The following is a 22681-nucleotide window of genomic DNA, read 5'->3' on the forward strand; positions in this document are numbered from 1 at the left end:
TGCTAATTATGAGACAGGCCTGGCTCCGTCTTACTTTCATTACTGGTAATGATTTTCTCAGTGGGCAAACAATAACAGGAATATATATGAATACACAGTCATGTGGGAAAATTAGGACACCTCATTAAATACTTTGTCTAATCTATTTATCTTTGGTAAAGAAAGTGATTTTATTGCAAGCAACCATAAAAATGAACCATTATTTGTTAAATATTATGCAACATAATAGGTATTCTAAATGAGGCAAAAAGTTAGGACGCCCTAACCTCTGCAAATACTGGGTATCTACTGTATTTATGTTAAGTGGGTCCTCTGTTCTGGTGTCAAAATGTTACAAGTTTGGACTGATTAAGTTCTTTGGAGAGAAATCTTTGCTTCCTGTTTTTCTTGAGCAATGGTTTCACCCTAACAAACCTCATGGAGGGCATGTCTACACAGGGATGCAGTTTCACATCATTAGCAAAAGCCTGCTGTAGGTCCTGTGATGACATTTTAACTGATTTGGAGACTTCGTTTAGCATCTAGCAGTCTGCTTTTAGGGCGGACTCACTAAGACGGCCAGTCTGGATACGTTTGGCATAAATGTTCTTCAGTCGTAGACTATTTTCCAGACAGTGGAATTTCAGCTTCTTTTGAGATGTTTTTAAATCTCTTTAAAAAATATATCTAAAAAAAAAAAAAAACAACAACAAAAAAAGATATAATAGTCTTTCTGAAGACCTCTGACAGCTCTTTAGATCCCATCATGGTGCTGACTCTCAATTTAATAAAGTGAAGCACGCCTAACAAAATTTTTTTATACAACCGTATAAAAAAAACTTAAAAAACAGTAACTTGTTAAAAGTATTAATGCCCTTTTATATATCTCCTTCTGTTAAAATGACTATTTTATTAAGACTTTATGTAACATAAACACAAAAAGTACATAATTCAGAGGAAAGATAATGACACTTAAAAAAACGTGAAGTGTCGTTTGCATTAGTATTTATCCCTCCGTACTCAGGGGACTTGGAGGGGGTAATTAAAATCATGCACTTTGTCTTCTACTGCACATCCCTTTGTGCTAGTTTAAAAAAACAAAAACAAAACAAATGTATTGTTGTAGCATAAGAAAACATGACAACGAAGAATATCTTCATGAGTCACTTTCTACATTCATGCCCCAGTCTGCCTGATGTCTTAAAGCCAAACCGTCTCTGGTACTTTATTCATGGTGTCACCTCACAAAGAGAGTAATCTGGGCCGACAAAACCGTTGCTGTGTCTACTACTCAAGAGTTATGGCAGCAAAAGACAAATTAAAGCTTCTTATGAAAACAGCTTGAGGTGTTTTCATTTGAATATCCTGGCATATAGGATGATGTTGATTGGTACGAATGAGTTCAGAACAATACCCCGAAGGTTTGAGGGTTAGGGGGCCTCAGTGGGGAGGTCCACAGTCAGAGAGCCTCAGGCAAGTGTTGAGACTTATCATCGGCCAAGGACGCTGCATACATCAGGATCCACAGCGTTGTTATTATTCGGACGTGTGGCCCGCTTAATGTGTGACCATGTAAAAAAGCGGGCATGTAAATGAGATGTTTTAGTCCGCGAGTTTGAATCGTCGGCCTGCTGACCAACTGCGGCGCCTCGATTAGTTACGGGGGTCTCTCTGGTAACGGCAGCTGCCACCACGTGCCCACGATTGTGCTTCTTTTGTGATGTGTAAACCCCCATGTGACACCGTGGTGACTTTTTGTAACCACGCCAACAGTGCAGGAGACAATGAAAGAAAACGCAACACAGCTTTTCTCCATCACGTCTTTGCAGCCCTCTCCACTTGGTTTATTTTTCAGTTGCTGAGGAAAAACAACAAGACTCACAGAGAACCTCACTTGCAGCAAATCGAAAGTTTGTCTGCACTCCAGCTGCTGCCTTTTGCTCCTTCGCCATTCACGTGAATATGCAAATGACGGTGCGTCTCATTCAGTTGTCATCTGAGTCATGTGACCCAAACAGCGGGGTCCTAGGGCACGCGGGGGGTGGGGAGGCTCCAGTGGTGCAAAGGGAGGAGGGGAGTGATCTCCACCTGCACCTGTCTGCTGTGAGACGAAGCCGCTCTTTGCATAATGGACGCTGATTGATGGGATTTTCTTCTTTTCACAAAGAAAAACACAGTAATACCACACTTACACACCTGCCAAGGAGCGAGGCATCACCGTTTAATGTCCTTAAAACCCATCGTCATTCATATATAAATGGCGCGAGTAAATTTAAATAGAGTAATAAAAAAAAAATAATAATCTATTTAACAAATCCTCTCTGAAGCCAACATATACTGTTGAAACCAAATATTTATATACAATGTATAAAGACTACATCCTGTTTTATTTTCCTTAGGGTCATCTGAATCATTTCTACTGGCTAAACCTCAGAGTAAGATGTCTTTTTCAGCCAATGTATGCATTTGGTTTCAACTGTATAAACATGACTTAGACGCTCCTTTAAAATCACACACCTTATCTTTCTCACCACTCGGGGTGTGCTTCTACCACACAGGATCTCAATTCTTGATGCAAGACAAAATAATAATAATAATAATGAAGAAAAAAACAAACAAACAAACAAAAAAAACAACTGCCCACAAATGTAGTGGGAAACTTTAATCTACTGTTGCCATCAGAAATATTCAACCCCTTTAGAGATTTTCAGGATGCATCACAGAGCCAGATTCTGTTCTGAATGATTCTCTATGTAGCAAATGCCACACAGTCAACACAGAAAATGCATAATTTAGCATTTGTGTGCAGCATATTTAGTTGGTATAACCATGTCACAATAATAAGGTTTAAACTGTCTGACGAAGTTACCATAATTAACTCTTTGGGATCTATATCATGGTTCTTCATTTGCTTCAGCTGTGATGCATCCATCTGGGTGTTCAAGGTGACTTTGCACTCATGAGAAAGGCAAAGAAGCTTACGTAAAAGCTGAGTGAAAGAGTATTTCATCCCGTCTAAAGGGCCTTGGATAGAAGATTTAAAAAAAAAAAAAGTGAAAAACACGAAGAGACACAATTGGGAGCAAATAACTTTCTGGCTGTGAAAGGGAGCCCAACATTTTATCAAAGGTCCTTGGCAACTTGGTTAGAACAACTGGTGCAAACCCTGTGTGACTGTAAGATGAAGAGTTTCAGTGGCAATTAAAGGATGCACACTGACAAAACAAAAACTTCAAGGCCAGAATCCGAGACAAACTCAACGCTCGACCACACGGGCGATCAAATGTGAGTAGAACAGGTGAGGAGGAATCTGGATATGACCACTGGTTCTTTGGTCTGATTATTCCAGTGGCGCTGTCATCAGCCTTCAAGCAAATCATCACTGTGGCATCAGGTGTTGAAAGGGGGTTGTATATTTCTGACTTCAACTGAATGCACGTGTGTATGTTTACAAAAGACAACTCCCAAGCAGAGTTGGTGTAGAGGGTAATACTTTGACATCTTTTTCAGTGTAACAGCTCCACTCCAGTATTTTCCTCTATTTCATTATAGTTAAATACCTAACGCCCTTTATGCAGATTATACATAAAGCCCGTTTCAACATGATACATGTTTGGCTTGATACATCAATCTTATACTACAAACATTAGCTTGGAACAAAGGTCACAAAGGGCAAGATCATTCAAACAATAATATCTTCTCTTATCATCATGGTGACTTTTAAATACACAGATTAATAGTTATTTGAAAAACCTAAGCAAGATCCAACAGAGTTCATATGAAACACTGGCAAAATGTCCATTGGAAAGAATGGCTGGAGCCATGCTTTTGTCATTTTCCTCACATTTTTTTTTCCTTCTGCAAAGAAATGCTTTAGATCAAGTCCAACTAGTCAGCATGCGGTCTGCCACAAACCCAGAAAACAAGAGAGGTCCTATTTAAGAAAGGCCACTAGGCAATTAGAATAACCTAAACTCCCTCACTCTGCTCAACCCACTTCTTTTACTACCAACGTTTAATATTAATCCACAAGAACAGCCTCAAATTATACCTTTTCTTTTCCTTATGTTTCTTTAAAATTTTGAAGCAAATTGCTTTGAAACAGTGCAAAACAAATCAAAGCTGTGCAATAAAGCCTACCGCTATGAGATCTCATACGCACATCTTAGCATAAAAACCAGACATCAGTGATAAAAACAATACATGATTAAAAATGTATAACAAAATATCAATGATGCGGTAAATAAAGCATGGACACAAACTGTATAATGGAGCAGAGACATTCCCCCGCAAGACAGAAAAAAAAAAAACAAACAAAGAAATGATCAGACAGCACCGTCTGCTTTAATTTTCTGATTTTCCCCCCCTGCTCTCTTTCCCCATCACCACTGTAGAGTCTCCGCTGCCTTAATGGTGGAGCGGGGAGTCGGGGTGCCAGTGGGGTATGTTCGGAGTGCGTCGCCTTGCGGGGGCTCGAGCAGCCATCTGCCACCCTACTTCAGCCAGCCTAAGCATTATCCCCAGCCCAGGAGGCCTGCTGTCTCGTCCCCCTCCAAAAGGGGGCTCCTGCTGTGGGGAGATGTAGCAGAGGGCTGGGGAGCTCCCCCGCAAGACCCTTTGACCCGGTTCCCCACCCTGGCGGGGCAGACGGCCCAGACAGACAGCACCGTGTCTGCTCCCTGCCGCCTTCCCCGTCAGCCACTGAGACCCCAGGGGCTGACGGAGAGACAGAGGGGATGGAGGAGAAAGAGGCTTGGCAAACGAACACAATGAAGAGTCTGACACAGACCACCCTGACCTCCCCACCCCACCCCGATCCATTCATCTTTGGGTGCAGATCTCTCCATTCCCCATGGACAGGCTGCTGCCCTCTCCTCCCCCTTCTCCTTTTAATCTCTGCACCACTCAAAGCCCAGTGAGCACCCCAACTCTGTGTGGCCAAGCACGCCCCTACTGGCCACACGACACTTAGTCTGGATGTTAGGAAGCTTTATCGTGGGTTTCTTTTTTTTGTCTTCATCTACCTGGGTCATCGAATGTCAAGATCAGCAGCAGCAAATAGCAGTTAGTCGTCCAGGCAGGGAGTGATACACAGCAATATTTTAATTAGACTTTGGGCGTCAGCGGGACTCGTGTCCTCCAATTGGGAAGAAGCTGCCGCTAGGCTGTCGTGGTGAGCTTCTGGATGGTGCGATTGTAGTACTGGGTGGTGATCGCTTCCAGGGGGCTCCAGCGATGTGCGTGCAGCTCGATGACCTCCATGAGCAGGGAGCGGGTCAGCTGCGACTCGGTCGGACACAGCATCTTGTCCCTGACGGCTGCTAGGAGCTCCGTCATCATCTCGGGGAGCTGCTCCTCCAGCAGACGCCCGGTGCTCTGCAGCTAGAGGACAGACAGAGGAGGATGGGTTACAGTCAAGTCAAGGGAAAAATAAAAATAAAAAATAGATAGATAGAGAGTGAGACAGACAGCGAGAGAAAGAGAGAGGCAGGCAAAGAAGATATGGAAGCCCCTTATTGGGAGCAAGACGGTGTCTGGCACCTTGTTACTGTGAGCACACAGAGGCAAGAGATTCACACAGCCTGCAGCTATAGAGCTGTGTTTCTCAGCATCTGGGAGCTGTTGGTAATTCCCAGCTCACCTACCTTCTGTCTTTCTGCTCTCACACCCCAAGGCCGTTCCTTGACTATTGAAGGATTAATTCAGAAACTTTCAGCTTGAAGGGAGTCAAATCAATGAACTGATTGCGGTTCTGAGGGTGATGGTAACTCCTGCTGCTTATTAAGTGGAGCTGTTCATTCACTCTACATTTATTTATGTGAAAACTAAAAAAGAAATGATTCATTAATGTAAACATGATCAAAATCATATGAGTAAAAGACAAAATCTTTACCGAATGCAAAGTCAGACACAGAAGTGTTTCATTTTGAAGCAATTACAAATTACAAATTGAACTTAAACTGTCTTTTGACAGATTGGGGGAAAAAAAACAGCTGAATGTTGGATGGCAGAAAAAGTATTCACACATCTTGAACCTTTTCAGGTTTTGTATTGTTAAAATAAACTTCAATGTAGTTACATGGGTTTTGTGTAAGAGACTAGCACAAAGAAAGTCATAAAATGAGACAAAATTATCCAAATGGTTTCAAATAAAAATCTAAAATGTCTTTAGCCTTCTAGCTTTGAATAACAAGTATTTTAAGGTGAATTTCATACATTGTCAATTGTCTACAGACTAAAGTTTTGGCCCATTCCTTTTTTCAAAATAGCTTAAGCTCAATCAGATTGGAGTGTGACTGTAAATTTGCTTTTTTTTTTTTCAATCCCCAAGTGAAATCACCAATTAGGACTTAATGGTTAAATATTTTTCTTGGAAAATACACTGCTTTATCTAAAACCTGACAAGCTCAGAAATAAGTCAGGGGCTGTTTTTTCTTTACAAAAAACAAACACTGTTGTGTGTTATTATGTACATTTTTATTGAGACCAACTGTGAGGACATTCCTCAGATTGTTTTTTGTAAATGTGAGCATGCTTGTGTGTGGTCCATACCTCCAAGGAGCAACAAAGGACGGCATCTTCTTTAACATCTGTTGACTCAAGCAGCTACAAAAAAAAAAAAAAACAACACACATGAGGACTATACTTAGAAGAGCAAAAGTCTACGCAGTAAAATGCAGTGATATGAAGCCGAAAGCCACAAAAGGACACTTAGTCTAAAGCAGAATGTTAAAATTGACATCAAATAAAAATACTAGAGGTTCAAGTGTCTGTAAACATCATTCATCTGACAGGAGAGAATGAACACCTAATGCCACTTGTGAGCATTTTGTGCCGCAACAGAACCCTCGGGTCAGACAAAACGGCAAACATCATTCACAAAGGCTTACTTTACCAAAGCTCTACATATGCACACACAAATGAACAGACAGTCTGTAAACACGTTGTGCAGCCAAAGACAAACAGGTGGCTGGTACACACACTAGTTTGTACAAACTAAGGGAGCTCACCCATTACCCATATTAAGGTGACACTGTTTACAGCTATAAGCGGTGTGTCTGTTAAATAGATAACTGCATGCTGGCTCCCGGAGGCGGAAGGAAGCATATCAAGCTAATTTCAACTTGGTATGATTGTGTTACTCTATAAAGAGCTGAAAGCCAATAAAAGGGCCAACATTCTCAATTTAGTGGCTGTTTATTATATTTTTGTCTGAGTCCATGTCTCAGAAAAACTATAAATAATAAGATTATTATTAGTGTAGTAGCAGTAGAAATGATTAAAAGCATTTGGCTCGTTTTATACACTTCAACACCAAATTATTTGTAGTTCTGGCAGGTTTAAAGTCATCTTTTAACTTTACCAGCATGTTTGTTCTGTCAAAAAGTAAAAAAAATTAAAAAATAAAAAAAAGGTTGTGGGTGATGGAAAAGAGAGCCGACAACCTCAAAATCTTGGAGGTCACCACAAAATGTAATCATCAGAATATGAGGCAACATACAAGCATCTGCTCAGCCATTACAATAAGAGTTTAATTTCTGGAATATATTTATTATCTTTAGATGAGTGAAAAACCTATCTTCTGTCTGTTGTTATTTAACAACTTAGTTTTGATCCAAAGTATCAAAAAGCTAAAAAACACCTACCACCTAAACACAGCAAAACAACTCAAAAGGTCTCAAAGGTCTCTACGGTATTTTTCCTCATATAATAGTTGAAATAGCTGGAGAATAACCATATTCACTGCACATCCATTTTTTTCCTAAATGATGCCACATAAAAACAGTGACATAAAGGTCAGAGCCATCATAAGTCTGAAAGAAAACTCTGCTCCTAACTGATGTGTGGATCTACATTTAGTCAAAGCCGGGCTTTTATTTCCACTCTGCAACTTTCCTGGTATTTCACCTATCATTCAGGCCCAGCAGTGGAACAGACGTCAGCTCCTCAGTATGCTAAGACAGGCGTGGTGACAGAGTGGCTGTTTGTAGTGGGAGCTCCAGTCCTGGCGTTTCCACAGTAGGAAAAGTATGTGACAAGCTGGAGGAGCTCATAATGAGTTCTCAGGGGAGAAGAGGTTGAAGTTTTTTTCAATACTGTTAAAATGATCTAATCTATAGTCATTAGTCCTCAGCTCTCCAGCTCTGCTCTGTTCACACGAGCTTTTAACTTTCCGTCATAACACATAATATACATCGATGGCCACACAAGAACTTCATCTTCAGCAGAAGATCATCTGTTTCTTTTCAGTCAGTAAGGAAACTGGTGAGCACAAAGTTAGAGAACCACGAGCAACTTTTGATCCTCTGATAACGCCGATTTAAAATACATACAACAAGAAATATATTCTTAATATAAGAACTTCTGCCTTCATACTGCAGAAAAAAAAAACAAACAAAAAAAAACTGTTGCTTTTCTCTTGACAGAGTAACTTGAAATTCAACTAAAACCATCTTTCCAGTTGTTGCATAGCAACTGCAAGTCTGTTTTCAGGATTAGCACCACTTGTAGTTACATTTTATTTCATTACTGTATAACTGTGGAGTTAATACCATCTCACTATCTGCTAACCAAATAAGCCTACATATAAAACAGAGTCTGTAATGATTTGTCTGTGTGGGCATTTGTAGATATTTTTTTAAAGCTCTCAGGGAAACAGAAAAAACAAGCTGGTGCCTCATGCAGTGAAGCAAATGAAAACCCAAATCCTGCAATGTGATTTAGCAGGGGGGGGGGGAAATAGGGTCTTTAAATAAAACAAGCTGGCTGCCAGGACTGTCCGACAGTCCAGGACTTTTAGACAGGGCAGGACTTATGTTATATTGTAGCTTCTCAGACTGATGTTTTATTTTAGACAAGCCTGTGGAAGCAGTAGCATAAAACAGTAAACAGGCAGATGGTTTCGAGTAAGCTTTAATATTTAAAATTAAATTTAAATTCTTCTATTAAGAAGAATTTAAACTTGCAAAAATTAGGCGAGGTTTTGCACTTAGCAAAAACCCACAAATACAACTAGACTTGCTTAGAAATCTGTTGAACTACTCCAATATAATCAGTGATGTGCAGATCGCAACAATCGATCATTTATGAAACCTTTCATGAGACAAACGTCCATGCAGCTTTTTTTTAATTTTTTTATGTCCGTTATTCAATTTGATCTTGCTCTGGTAGGAGAGCAGTGGCTGGGTGCTGGAAAGCTCTTATTCCTAGATTAAAAAAAGCACTCCCACTCACATGAGTGGTGACTTCAAAGCTTGCAACTCTGCAGCTCACATGGTGATAAAAAAAAAACAAAAAAACTTTAATAGCCATGTTCTGGTAGATCTGCTTGTAAAAACTGGCCTTTTTTCACTTTGTTTTGATCATTTCTGCGTAATTTGTTAAGTGCAAACAGACATGGGTGAACAGTGTCTCAGTTTATTTTAATGGGAAGATTTCACTGTTTATGCCATTAGGGCTAAACAGTGGAGCGACAGTGACTAAGCGGAAAGGTGTTCAATATGAAGTTTTAACGGCAGCCGCAGACAACGGTTCTTCGTTTTATTTAGTTCGGAAAGCGTATGTGGAAACTCAACCCACAATTCCCCAACTCTTACCTAATCCTATTTTCCAGGTATAAACACAAGAAGCAGCTTCTACAGACACACACACAGGCACACGCACATTTTGCAACGTATTCACAACTTTGCAAAATTTGCGTTTAAAAGGAAGTTTGTGTTCAATATTCAAAAGTATCCATATTATATTTTGAGTTTGTGACGCAACAACAAAATGATTTAAAGGTATTTTTTGCAATTGTGAAAACACGGAGTGGTGAATATTTGTGATGTGAAAGACGATGCATGATTTTAAAAATGTTTAACAAGACAAAACAAAGGCTGACTAAAAATTTTTGCCCAATCTTTTTTCGCATAAGTTAAAGATAATTCAAATTTGATGGGAAAGGATCTGATCAGAAAGTTTAGTTCTGGACTTTGTGCATTTCTAACAGTGTGCTCAGGGTGATGACGGTGTTGCATATTGCGTGTTGCGTTTAGGCCAAAAAGTCTCATCCAACCAAAGCAACTTCATCCATTTCTGCCGTCTCCAAATGCATAAAGGACTTTTTAAACTTTCCTTTAACTTTATTCTTCTTAACATACGATGCATCATTTCCCTGCTACTTCCTGCAGTTCTATGACATGAAATCATGATATAGAGCAAATTGAAGTTTGCAGTTGCGACATGACGAAATCTGGAAGAGTTTGGGTGGTGCTTTTGCAAGGCTCTGTTCGTGCAGGAAGATGTGTGTAAGAAAAGCTGGCACTGTGGTTGTAACTGAATTCAAAGATAATAGTTCTTGGAAAAAAAAAAAAAAAAAAAAAAAAAAAAACCTGAGATTTACAAGACAGACACATTAACACCTACATATAATTGGATGCAGCACACAGGTATTTTCTTACCCGAGTTGTTGAGATGTACCATGTTGTAAACTGTATGCGTGTGGGATTCTGACTAGTTACGCCACGCCTACGGGTTAGTTGGAGAGTCTTTTAACAAGCTGAGATAATGCCCCGGGCAATACCCACAGACAGGGTGTGGACAGATGGATCGTTGTGTGTCATTGTTGTTCGTTAATGGCACGCCGGGTGTGTGTGAAGTGCCAGACTGGTAGAGGTATGAACGCGAGTGCTAAAACCCACTTATACATGTCTCGGCATTATTCTCTTATACTTGGCGGACGCAATCAAAACCTATATTCACCCGGGAATTCTTTGATCTCGTCTCTGTCGTCCTTTGTCTTCTACCTGAGAGAGTCTGAGCCAACTTCCTCTCCACCAACTGTCAATCCGACCACAGTCTACTACGTTTCCTCCTTCCCACCCACTCGCTTCCCCTTTCAATTTCCAATCTGCCATTGAGCACTTCTGTATCGTAGTGAGTCTGCTGTGGCTTACCCTGAACGGTTTCTATGGCGACCAATGAAGAAGTGTGACCAGCTAATGGGGACGTAACCCGGGGTCACGCAATTAGTTTTTTTTTTTTTTTTTACTGGAACCGAGTGCGTCTTTACCGTTTGTACCTCGAGGCAAACCTCAACGTGGTGTCTGCAGTCTAGACAGCGTCTGGTTGAAAAACAGGAAACAAGATTGCGAAGACGAGACGCGCAAGCGGCTCGACGTTTCCAGCGCATCTGAATACGGACCTCTCGTAAACAGGTGTAGATGGGGCACACCAGCACCCTGAACGGCTGGCCGGAGCTGCTCCTCATGGTGCAGAACACCTCGCACAGGAAGGTGTTGAACCCCAACCACCGCTCCACGTCGGTCTGCTGCAGCTCCTCGCGGCGGGAGAAGTCTCTCTGAATACGGAAAGAAAAACACGAAGCGTGCTTTTACCTTCAAACACTGCACAGAAACAGCATAGCAACTCCTGTACTGGCATTACACAACGATTCAGTTAGCAGGTGGATATATACAGTAGAGCATTTAGGAAACTGGCACACACATTAACCTTGTGTCACCAGGTACTTCAACCCCCCCCCAAAAAAGAAAAGAGAAGCATTTGACAACTCCATTGAAAATACCTTTTTTCTGCTTAAAGTATTCATTTAGTTTGAAAGTGAGACCAGTGAAGTGTGTCAGCTCTGTGAAAGTGTTGGAGTTAATACGGGTTAATGCTTAATGTGCTCACATAAAGCTGTTGCTGTGCAGGTTAAACTGAACCTTTATTAACAGGCAGTGCAAAGGCTTCCATCCCCCCACCCCTCCTCTCGCTCACAATATTATCTGTCAGGAGCTCGAGAAACACGGGCAGCTTACAGAGCTGGCTGCATTTATTGGCACGCCTGGAAACGATGAGTAAGAGCTTTAAAATAAAGCCATCTTTTATTGCAGCAGAATAATGAGGAGGAAACCTGGAAAACTGGCTTCTTTAATTTGAGTCCATTTATTCTGTGGGGGGAAGAAAAAAAAACTACAAAGCCATAAAGAAGTTCAGTTTCAATTTAGAGCCTGCTGAAAAAAATGAAAAAAGGAGTTCAATATGCTAACAAGGTTTCCAGTTGCTTTGGTGAAGAAAAAGGGCCTGAGCACCACAGATCCTCCACCTTACTTCACTGTGAACACGGGATTGTTGTCACACACATTCCACCTTTGTTTAGCACTAAAGACAGATGGGAAGGTTGATGAGACCAAGCTCAAAACAGTTTAGAGGTGTTTATTGGAAAAGGGCTTTTTCCAGACGTCCCTTCAAGACAACTGGTGGATACATGGGACACCAAGACGTCCCTCTTTGCAGCAGTTGCCTGACAACGAGATAATTTTTTTTTACCCAACTCAAAATAAACTTCTCGCAGTATGAATTTTGTTTTAAATAATTGCATTGATTTTAACTTTTGGTACATTTAAACAGGCAAGCATTTTGTTGCGGCAATTATGAAGAGCAACATATAAGTATCTTACTAACATGCCAGTAAGAAAAGTACAAAAATTTGTACTTTTCCCAGTTTGAAAAGTACAAATTCACTAATTTTTTGTGGTTTAAATGAAAACAAATGGTTCAGTTTTATTTATCCTATTCCTTCAACCCTGAATTAATGTACTCAAACCAAATGTTGATGTTTTTCTTACTTCTTCAGAGTGAAGTTATGCTACTTTGACTTTCACCGCCAGCACATGAAAACGGAACATACAGAGTCCATAACATGAGTGAAAAACATGCCGAGCCTTCTTCAGCTGTGTTTAATAAGAGAGGTTTTAACAGGTGGAACAGTGGCAGCGTTAAGGCCAACAAAACCTCTCTCTGAATAAACAGAGCATTCACACTAATTGGCCCCATATTGAGATCCAGGGGTCTAATGGCAACAACATTAATGAAAGCCTTCATGAGCCCACTTATGACATTTAAAATGTTTTATAGCAAAAAAAGCCAAAATGTCAAAGGCAAGCAGGGGGTCTATGCTGGCTGGGAAACTGAGATTAAAGAGAGAGATAAAAGAGGAGAAAAGACCACACAAATGTGATGGAGGAAGAGGAAATTAGTTGGAAAGGAGGCTGAAGGATCAAGGTAGAAATAAACACATACCGGTAGTTAATTTGAGGTAAATATCAAAACTTTTAAATAGAAAAATCTCAAGGCAGATATATACATAGCGTGGCAGCTTTCAGATGACAACACGTCTCCTGATTGCTTCTGATTGTTAGATTGGGCATGCAAACAGCGAGGTGCCGAGGTGAAAGGAGGTGAGAAGACGTGGGAACATGGGAATAGAGAGCTCATGAGGGACAAGAAGGAGGAAATGAAAGGAGGGAGCGGCGGCAAAGTATGCAACGCCTCAGAGGATGTTTTCATTCAGGGTGCAGGACTGGAACTGTGCAGTAAAGTGAAGGAATGGAAGGTGAAGAGGAAGTAGACTTCCGCTCCCCCTGGGAGTTTAGATTAGCTACTTTGTGCATTGACATGTACAGGTCTGAAACACAATGAGCTGGTCATCAGATGGAGGGGATTCCTAAAGCTAAGGTGAATAAAGCCACTGAGATCATAGTGAACGTTTTTTTAAACACACTATGCTAAAAAAAAAAAAAAAAAAAGCAAATTTTTACTTTATAATTAAGTGCAACAATGTAAAATTCAAAACGGAATCAGCACAAATGGATAGAAATGGCATAATAATTGAAGCAATAAGATACAATATAGAGAAAATGCATTATTAGGCATGAGAATGTGGCACAGATTCAATTATCCAAGAGCTTGATTTTTTTAAAAGGAGCACTGTTTTCTAAATGGAAGCCATAACTAACAAGATCCCCCGAGATTCTGAGTACAGAGGCTGCAGAAACAGGAGAAGAGATTTAATTTTGCAATGAGAAGTAGATTCACTGCGAGCGAACCGAACCAGCAGCTCCCTGCAGTGGTAATTACAAAATGAAGCATTACGGAGAAACAGGGCTTGAAGGCAGACGATTCCAAAAGCTGTTCTTACCTGCAGCGCGTTGAGGAGGAGCGATCTAAACTTAGTTCCCTCCACCATGAACAGCGCCATCTTGTCGCAGAGCTTGGCGGCCGTTGCGGCGAAGCTTCGGTCGGACACGGCCTTGGCGTAGATGGCTCCGACCACCTGAGCCAGCGACTCCTCGGACTGCGCCGAGCTCTGTGCCTCCTCCATGAAAGAGGCCAGCTGCTTCTCCACGCCACTGCTGTTGCTCCTCATGCTGTTGAGGAGGTCCACCAGTCGGTCCATGTTCTGAGGTCCCAACTGAGACTCCTCCACATTAACCTCGTCCTGCAGATAGGGCAGTGTAAAGGTTTGACCTCATCCAGGGATGCTGGTTATTTTTTATGTCACAATTCCAGACCTCAATAACACAAATTTCCAATGTAGTGACTCCTTTTTGATGTTCTATGTTCTCAAATCAATCACTTGGCTGTATTGAGAGGAAGTTGAAATTCACAATAGAGTTGGCCAATTCAGTTTAGAACAGAGTAAAACATAAAAAAAAAAAAACAGCCAGTTAAATGTTTGTTAGTTTCCTGACCTCCTTAAGGAAAACACAGACACATTTGCTGAGTGACTGCAGAGTAAAGACCTGGACAATTAAATGAAGCCAGACAAGTAGAGACAAGTGTGTCTGCGTCTCTGTGCGGTAATGAACCATGCTTGTCTTTTTGAAGTTAATTGGGAAACCAAACGTTAGCGTGTGCACACATGCAGATCAGGCCTGGCTGCCCTAATAGAGACTGACAAACCACTAAGCAGATTGTCAGTACCTTGTCTTTTAGTCTCCTCCTCAGCCTCTCCTTAGACGACTGCAGAAGACTGACTCTTGGCTGCTCTGCGTGGCCATCGCTCACTTTTCTACTTGGCAGCATGCTGAGGGATTCCTTGTTAACTGTTGGGTCTGAGTGGGCCGTCGCACTAGGAGAGGGAGCTGAATTGGGCGATTCATTGGGACTCCTATGGTTGAAGGCTTGCGATGGTGGCATGTGCTCATCACTCACTCTTACAATCTCAGTCTGTTTGTCTTTGGTAGTTTTTAGGGATGCTTCTTTATCACCTGCAGCGAGTGTCTGTTCATGGCCCTGACCCCTCTGATTGTGGTGCCAGCGGCGGTTGTGGCTGTAGCCGTGATGCGGAGGTCCTCCTTGGCGAGGTCCAACATGTCCTCCTTGGTGCTGGCGAGGTGGTCGACCAGCATTGTGGTTTCTGTAATCTCCCTGATCTGGTAAATTCAACTCTTGCTGGTTTGGGGGCTGCTGTTGAGTTTGATCCCAGTGTTGCTGTGGAGACTGTTGCTGTATCTGCTGAGGCTGGTTCTTCCCCCCTCCTCCTCCTCCTCCCACTCCTCCTCCTCCTCCTCCACCACTCTGGGGTCGCTGCTGCCTCCTGAAAATAAACCAGGTTCGAGTTAGCACCTTCACGATGTTACAGGGGTCAGTTTGCTCAGGTCAGCCCTTTACATGGTCCAACAAATTACCAAGACATTTACAAACATTCACCTTTCGGTACCACTCAACAGAAGTAGTATCTCCTGAACTAAAAGCTATAAAATCAAAAGCTCACTTCTTGCTTACATGAGGATGAACAGTCTGAGTGTGTTTTCCTGTCCTGCATTGATACGTTGTTTTTGCTGTACTGGCTCTGGTCAACAAACCACTGACATATGGTTCAGGGGATTAGTCACCTCCACACTGAGGACACAGCCTATTATCGACCTCTGCTTGTGAACTTGCTCAAATCTAACCATCAACAGCAGCATTCACAACCTTTTTCAATTGCATAAAACTGAAACCTTTTTTGACAAATAAAATATTACAGATTTAGTATGCAAGGAAATAATTTCAGTTTTAAATCAAAGTTGTTAGGACACTTTTACCCCAAAATGCAGTGCATTAATCCAGGTATTCCAACTTAAATGTGGGCTTCATTTCAATTCAAGAACTCCAGATGGAGATATGTCTCGCCTAAAAAGCTAACGATTCATAGGCTAAAGAAAGTTAAAGTCCATAGTTTTGAAAGACATTAAAAAAATAAACAATTAGAGAAAACATAAGCAACAAACTTCAAAATGAATTGATAGTTCACTGCTTAATCTCAAACTGAAAATCTCACACAACGATTTTAGCAAACAATATTTTCAATCTAGATATTAACAGACACAAAAGAAATCCTGCAAAATGAAGGGATTGTACTTTTTAAGATAATCAGTAGGATGTTACAATACGTAATCCATGATTTTCCCACTCTTAAAATGGCAAAGATATAAGAACATCTCATTTAAGTAATAAAGATGTTTGCCAGTCTTATTAAGTCAGCACAAGGCTACAAGAAAATACCTGTGCACCTAAATTTGAAATATCTACTGGCTGTCCACCATGTCAGCCAGTAGTTTAGAATGAAATGAAAACGACAGAACTAGAGAGAGCTCTTTCTTTAGATGTCAAACTTGCATTGGTAGTTGCAGCTTGTTAACATTCAATGGATAAAAAAATAAAAGATGATAAAATTTTCAAAATGTTTATACATATGCCTGGTCTTTTGTTTCACTAATTAGCTGCCATGATTCAGGTTAGCAATGCAATTATTTTTTCATAAGAAGAAACAAAAGTGTGATTTTTTTTTTCCCAAAATAAATTTAATCCTGTTTATGTTATAATTTGAAAAACTTTATAGAAATTACTTATTGTAAAAAGAAAAATGAACATGGAAAAAATAAAACATGTCATTCCATACATTGATTACACCCTTAAAACATGTTGTGCTACTTCTAAAACATTGACCAATATGTCATGTTAAACATGTATATAATTTGCATCACACATTCTGTTAACATCTATAAAAATAGTCAATAAAATAAAAGTTTTTTGGATCTACACGAACAATGATTTTAACTATTAGCACAGGCATGCAGTTAAACCACAGTGATTTTTAACACGATTTAGGATTACACAAGGGGCTGTAGATTTCTCAACATTCAGGTGTACGCCTGTTTTTTCAAATACCAAACAAACTTTTTTTCTATTAATAACAAGGTGTAAAAGACTAGAAGAGAAAAGTATGCAGAGAAAAGTTGAGCCTGTAACCCTGAGCTGTGCAAAGCCTTGTGGGAGGCTGGACGAAGCAAACACAGACGCAATGTTTCGAAATTTTTGAACAGGTCCTCAGTGGGCAGACAGCCACACTGGTTATTCACTCTTTACAAAAATCCCTCTTTTACAAAGTTTGAGCTGCCTAAATTTTAGCGATAGCATAAAAAAAAAATGAAAGCACGACCCTGACATTTTGGAGGCCGTAGAACAAAAATCAAAATAAATTGGGATAGAGACCCTTTGGCACTTGCATACTCAAAATCTTTGAGTCAGTGCTCTTTTGTAAGAGTGTTCTTTTCAAATCTGATCAGAGGATGGAAAACCAACCTTGGAAATAGCCTCAAAAGAAGTTAACATTCTTTCTGTTCTTCCGCACAAGCCAGGTTTTGTACAAATGTAATAAGTCGAAGAGGACAGGTACATGGTGGCGATAGAGGGCTTTGGTAATCCACGTCAATTTTCAAATGCTGAAGATAAACTGGGCTTTAGAGGGATTAAAATGTTGTTTAAAAAAGTTAGAAACCAGGCAGATGGCGAGACTTAAAGCCTAACTATTTGGGTATCATCTGCATATATAATACAATGTTTGAACACAATAATAAACAGTGTTATTAGTGCTACATCTTCTCAAACTTCCCATCTGTTGCTGTAGATAATCTGCAGGATCCTACTGGAAGTTTCCTCCTGTTATAAGAATGTGTTTCTTTCCACTGTCACCAAATGTTTGTCCAGTATGAGAGATTGCTGCCAAGTCTATGACTTCATATAACTGAGCAGGCTCCTTTAGATAGAAAACTTTTTTATTTATTTTTTTATCAACAGGCACTGTAAACAGATTTTTACTGTATGGCATTGTAATTTGGAAGAAAACTGAAACATGTCAAACTGAATCTGTTTATGATTGAACCGACTTGATTATACATTTCTGTATACAATTTGAATCTGTCTCATATGTAAGGGGTCTTGAAACTACATTGTTTGACCAACTGGTGTTATATCAATAAAGTGAAAAAATTAAAGCCGAATGCTACTGTTTTACCTGAAAAAGACTGAGGTGGTAGTTTAATGTGGTAAAAGAAAACTAATGTACTGAGTTACCTAACGCTATTCATTAACACCTCCAAATATGCAACATGATGAACTAAAATATTAAAAAAGCTAAGATCTAAAGATCTGAATGAGGCTATCAGGGGTAACAATATTTTAATGTTCACATTTAATATTTAATATGCGTTTGATTAATTAATAAATATTGTAGCTTATGAATATCAGTTCTGCATTAGCCATTCACTGACCTGGTTAGAGTTTCCACACTGAATGAGAGTATTTCACCAACTCTGTGAAAGGTTTAAACTGCAATGTTCCCAAACAAACATCTATAATCGCAGTATAATCATATAATCACACACCTGCTGGTTCTTACTTACTGCTTCAGATATTTTGTTAGTGTAATGTGAGAATATGCTTGATAATATGTAAATCTTATTATCAAACAAAAAAATGCAAGTGGTTATTCTTATTTTGTTGACCAACAACAATTTCATCTGTCATTTTCCACACATTTTCACATTTGCAAATAAAGTTGAAGTAGTGTAATTTGTCACTGGAAGAGAGGTGTTACATCATTTGAAAGACCAATAAAGTCTGACTGTGTTAAAGGAGGACATGGCAGAAAAAACTGTCACTTACTCACAAGTCTCAGTTTTTAAAGGCACAATTCGAAGTCCAGACCAAATTCTTACTTTTGAGACTTAAGTGCAACTGGAGTTGGAGTCTCAACTCAAGTTGCCATTATTGGTTTGATGCAACAAACAGACTTGTTATTCTATTCAAATTTGAATACTTGGAGTGCTTTTGTTGTTTTCACAAAAAGATTGAAAATAGTCCTCATTGAAAAATGCAGAACTCCTGGATAGAAATTGTGAAAACATTTGATCATCTCATCCTAGAATTAGTAAAACTACTTAATTTTGCCAAGGAGACATCCAGAGCTGCTGAATAACTCTGATGGATTCACAGGCTCGTGCTAGTTGCTGTTACTTTAGGCTCAGATGTAATAAACCACTCTGCTTATCTACTGATAATCTGAGAAGGAGTATAATAAAATGTTAATCATGTTTAATGACTGTGACCTCGACAGTGGTTTGAGTGCTCATCATCTATCAGCCATAACTGTCAGAGATTGCTGCATTTAGGACAAATGATGGACCCACTGATGAAATGTCATTCAACAATAAGTTACTCTTTCATGATTAAACATCTAATAAAATGGAACATGACTTATTATTTTTGGTTTGATCATTTAAATGGTATTACTCAAGTCCATTGCAGTCTTGGATGTTGCCAGACTGAGACATATTTAAGTACATATTCTTCAAATTGATTAAGAAATAAGTCAAATGTAATTTTCAGAGATCTGCCAAAAATGTATCTGGACCTCATTAATAGAAATTTGCAGAACTATTCACACTTCCTAAACTCTTGAGATTTTGCCCCATTACTTCAATGTACTTTATTAGAATGTTAAATAGTTGATCAATGCAAAGTAGAGCATAATTAGAGAGTAGGGAACAAAATTAAGCTAGTTTTCATGGTTTTGCAAACTTTCATGCAAGTCAATTGTTTATACCGCCATTTCTCTCTGTAATTTCAGTTGTAAATGCAGTCGCTCATTCTTCTCACAAAGATCACACAAGCTCAGTCAAAAATCCATGAATATCACAGTTAGTCTTTGATATAAATCATGCATAACAATTGTCATATTTAGCTTTCAATATACGGTTGTTGTTCTGTTGGATCTATGTAGCCTTTGACAGTTTTTCCCTGCATTTAACTGTTTAACTCTGGCAGCCTCTGTTGAAGAAAAAAAGCCATATCATGATGCCACCACCACCATGCGTTCCACATGGGGGTATACTGTGTTCAAAACACTTTCAAGTTTCAGCTGATTCACTATTTAAATGTTAAATAGTGACACAGTTTGTTTTCTAAGATTCTAAACCTTTGACGTCTTCATGAAACAGCTGCACAAATTCCAGAGGTTTGGATACTTTCAAAAGTTACTTTACCTTTTGAGATCCTACTTAAGTTGCCACTAACCTGGCTGAGACTCGCCGTTTCTCCCCGGGGCCAGTGGGCAGAAGTATGGTTAACTGCTCTCGGGTGAAGTGATCGCATGTTCTACAAGCAGGAGAGGAGGGTGTGCCAAAATGCAGATGATTGGAAGGATGGGAAGATGAAATCGGGTGAAGAGTGGAGTAAAGTCAAAGTAAATTTTGTAGCAAACCGGAGAATTTTTATGGAAGGAAAATAGGAGAAAACAACAAGTTGGAAAGGTCGAAAAAGCGAAGCAAATAAGGGAAAACAAAAACAAAACAAACAAACAAAAAAAACTACAGGTTGGTAAGGTCACACAAAACGAGGAGTCTAAAAGAATTCTACATAAAAGATTAAATTAACTTGCAGACATGGTCAGGGAAGGGTGAGCATGATAAAAATGATCAATCATGACTTTTACTGTGCGCAAGAGGAGAATTCATAGAACCACTGGTTGACCCAGACAAGAGAATCGATTGACCTGGGGGAAGAGATGTCTGCAGGCCAGACAGTCAATAAGTTGGCCGAGGCTCTTCACAGGCCACAAAACACTAACTTAATGCACTGTGGGAGGAAGGATTTCAGCTGCCTGACTGAGCATTTGCATTATTACATTTTAAGATTAAAACTTGGAAGGGAAAATAAATTTGGGTGCATTCATGCAAGAAGAATTTCTACTCATCAGACATAATATCTTTAAGAAAACAGAGGAGGAACTGGAACTTTTTTTAATGAACTGAAATGAGTAATATGCCAGTACATTCAGCTTACACTGTAGAATGATACAGTGTTGAGCAGAACGTGTCTTTAAACAAAGCTGCAAACGAGTCAATCCCCCTTAAAATACAAAGGTTTTAAGACAACCACTAACACAACTTGACAAATGAGATCAGTTGAGCCAATAGGCCCAATAGGAGTCTTGATGAAGATGATACAGAATCATAATTACTTAAAGCATTTGAACGTTTATACAAGACAACCTCAAATTTCAGGGCATTTTATTAGTATTTCATGTGCCAACACCAGGTTGTAGAGATTCACAGCTCAGGTGGGAGAATTTTTTGACAGGAGAAATACGAGTTGTGCAGAGAATGCAAAAAAAACAAACAAACCCGACACTGGAGCAGTGAACCTCCTTCCGGCCAGACACACAACAGGAAAGAATATTCATGTGTTAGAATCACACAAAGTCCAGACCTAAATCTAATTGAAAATCAAGGACAAGCTGATGATCATAGACTCTCCATACAAATGAAAAAGGTGAAAATTTTAAACCCTAAATGTGTGAAGCTGGAGGAAAAAACCCAAAAAAGCCTTGCAGCCGTAAATGCAGCAAAAGCACAAACCACAGAATATTGATTCAGTGGTCCAGATGCAATGCTGGTTGAAACATATCACAAACAAGCTTAGTGCTTGTAACAAAATGTGAAAGAGATCAACTGATGCAAAAACCATTTCATAAGGTTTAAGCTTACAATAACTGTTAATTAAAAAAAAACAAAAAAAACAACAGAAGGCAAATGCAGATTTCAACAAACACAAATATAGTTGGGCATTGTATACAAATATTCTGCATATCGTCTTAAAATTATTTTTTTATTTGAATGTGTAACTTTTGGCAGTCATCCATCATCTGGAAAAAGCAGCCGACGATGCAGCGTTGCAGGGACTGTGACTGGTGCAGGCAGTTGTGTAAGTACTGCTGCTAAAGTTGGACTCAATCAGTTTCAAGAACACTACAAAAATGTTGTAGACAAAGTGCTCTTCTTGAAACAATGTCCAAAAAACATCTTAGAAAAGTAATTAGAAAAGAATGAAAAGAGTGAGGAAGCTGCTCATTTTCCAAAGCTTTGCTTCTCTTCTCTGTTCTGAAGCAAAGGAAAAAAAACAGTAACCAGCACATTCCTGTAAATCACAACTAATTTCAGCCCTGCCTGACGTGCCTACTAAAGTAGAAACACATGCACTGCCTCCTCTTTCTTTTCCATCCTGCCACAGCCAGCCCACACTTTTTCCTTTACTCAGTCTCCCAGTCTGCTCCCTTTGCTGGTCATTTGTTCGATACACCCCTCATGTTTCAAACATGTAGTCGACGAATCAATACTTTGCTTCCATATTTCATCATGTCTTTCCACCAGGTTTAGCTGAGACCATTTCTCCTCTTTTCCCTGTTGTGTTGATGTATAGCAAGCAACAGAACACAAAATCCAACCCAAGCGCAACATTTTTTTGTGGTTTTTCTTTACTGCCTGCAAGCTACTGTTGTTAAACTTTAAATTATGTCTGCAGCTTCTAGAATAGAAAAGTTAGGCTAGCTGGGCTATTTAGTGAATGCACGTTGAGATGGATACTTTAACTACGGATTTCAATTTTATGATGCATTTCATAGCAAAATGCACAGTTTGTGCATATTAGAGCTTTATTTTCCTGCAGCTAATGAGAACAACTGAACCAAAATCATACATTTCTCTCAACCAAATGCACTTTGATTATATCCCTCAATCCCGTTTTTGATTCCAAAGGGCTTTGAAAATGTTGA

The 22681-nt window shown here is 39.7% G+C and overlaps 1 protein-coding gene across 2 annotated transcripts in view; it reads right to left on the reverse strand.

The window, feature by feature from the left end:
• Window positions 1-2610: 2610 nt before the first annotated feature.
• The window catches only part of ctif (CBP80/20-dependent translation initiation factor), a 44578-nt gene continuing 24507 nt past the window's right edge, over window positions 2611-22681 (reverse strand). Inside the window, exons 9-14 of one of the 2 annotated variants that reach the window (XM_044096481.1) lie at window positions 20146-20226; window positions 14728-15343; window positions 13943-14242; window positions 11165-11320; window positions 6532-6585; window positions 2611-5361 (exon numbers count right to left, since the gene is read on the reverse strand). In XM_044096481.1, the coding sequence (XP_043952416.1) occupies window positions 5140-5361; window positions 6532-6585; window positions 11165-11320; window positions 13943-14242; window positions 14728-15343; window positions 20146-20226 (1429 nt within the window). In that variant the 3' untranslated portion in view covers window positions 2611-5139. The remainder of the gene's footprint in view (window positions 5362-6531; window positions 6586-11164; window positions 11321-13942; window positions 14243-14727; window positions 15344-20145; window positions 20227-22681) is intronic. The other variant, XM_044096482.1, reaches the window with a different exon arrangement.

This window comes from Gambusia affinis, linkage group LG17 (genome assembly GCF_019740435.1).
Source record: "Gambusia affinis linkage group LG17, SWU_Gaff_1.0, whole genome shotgun sequence".
Lineage (NCBI taxonomy): Eukaryota > Metazoa > Chordata > Actinopteri > Cyprinodontiformes > Poeciliidae > Gambusia > Gambusia affinis.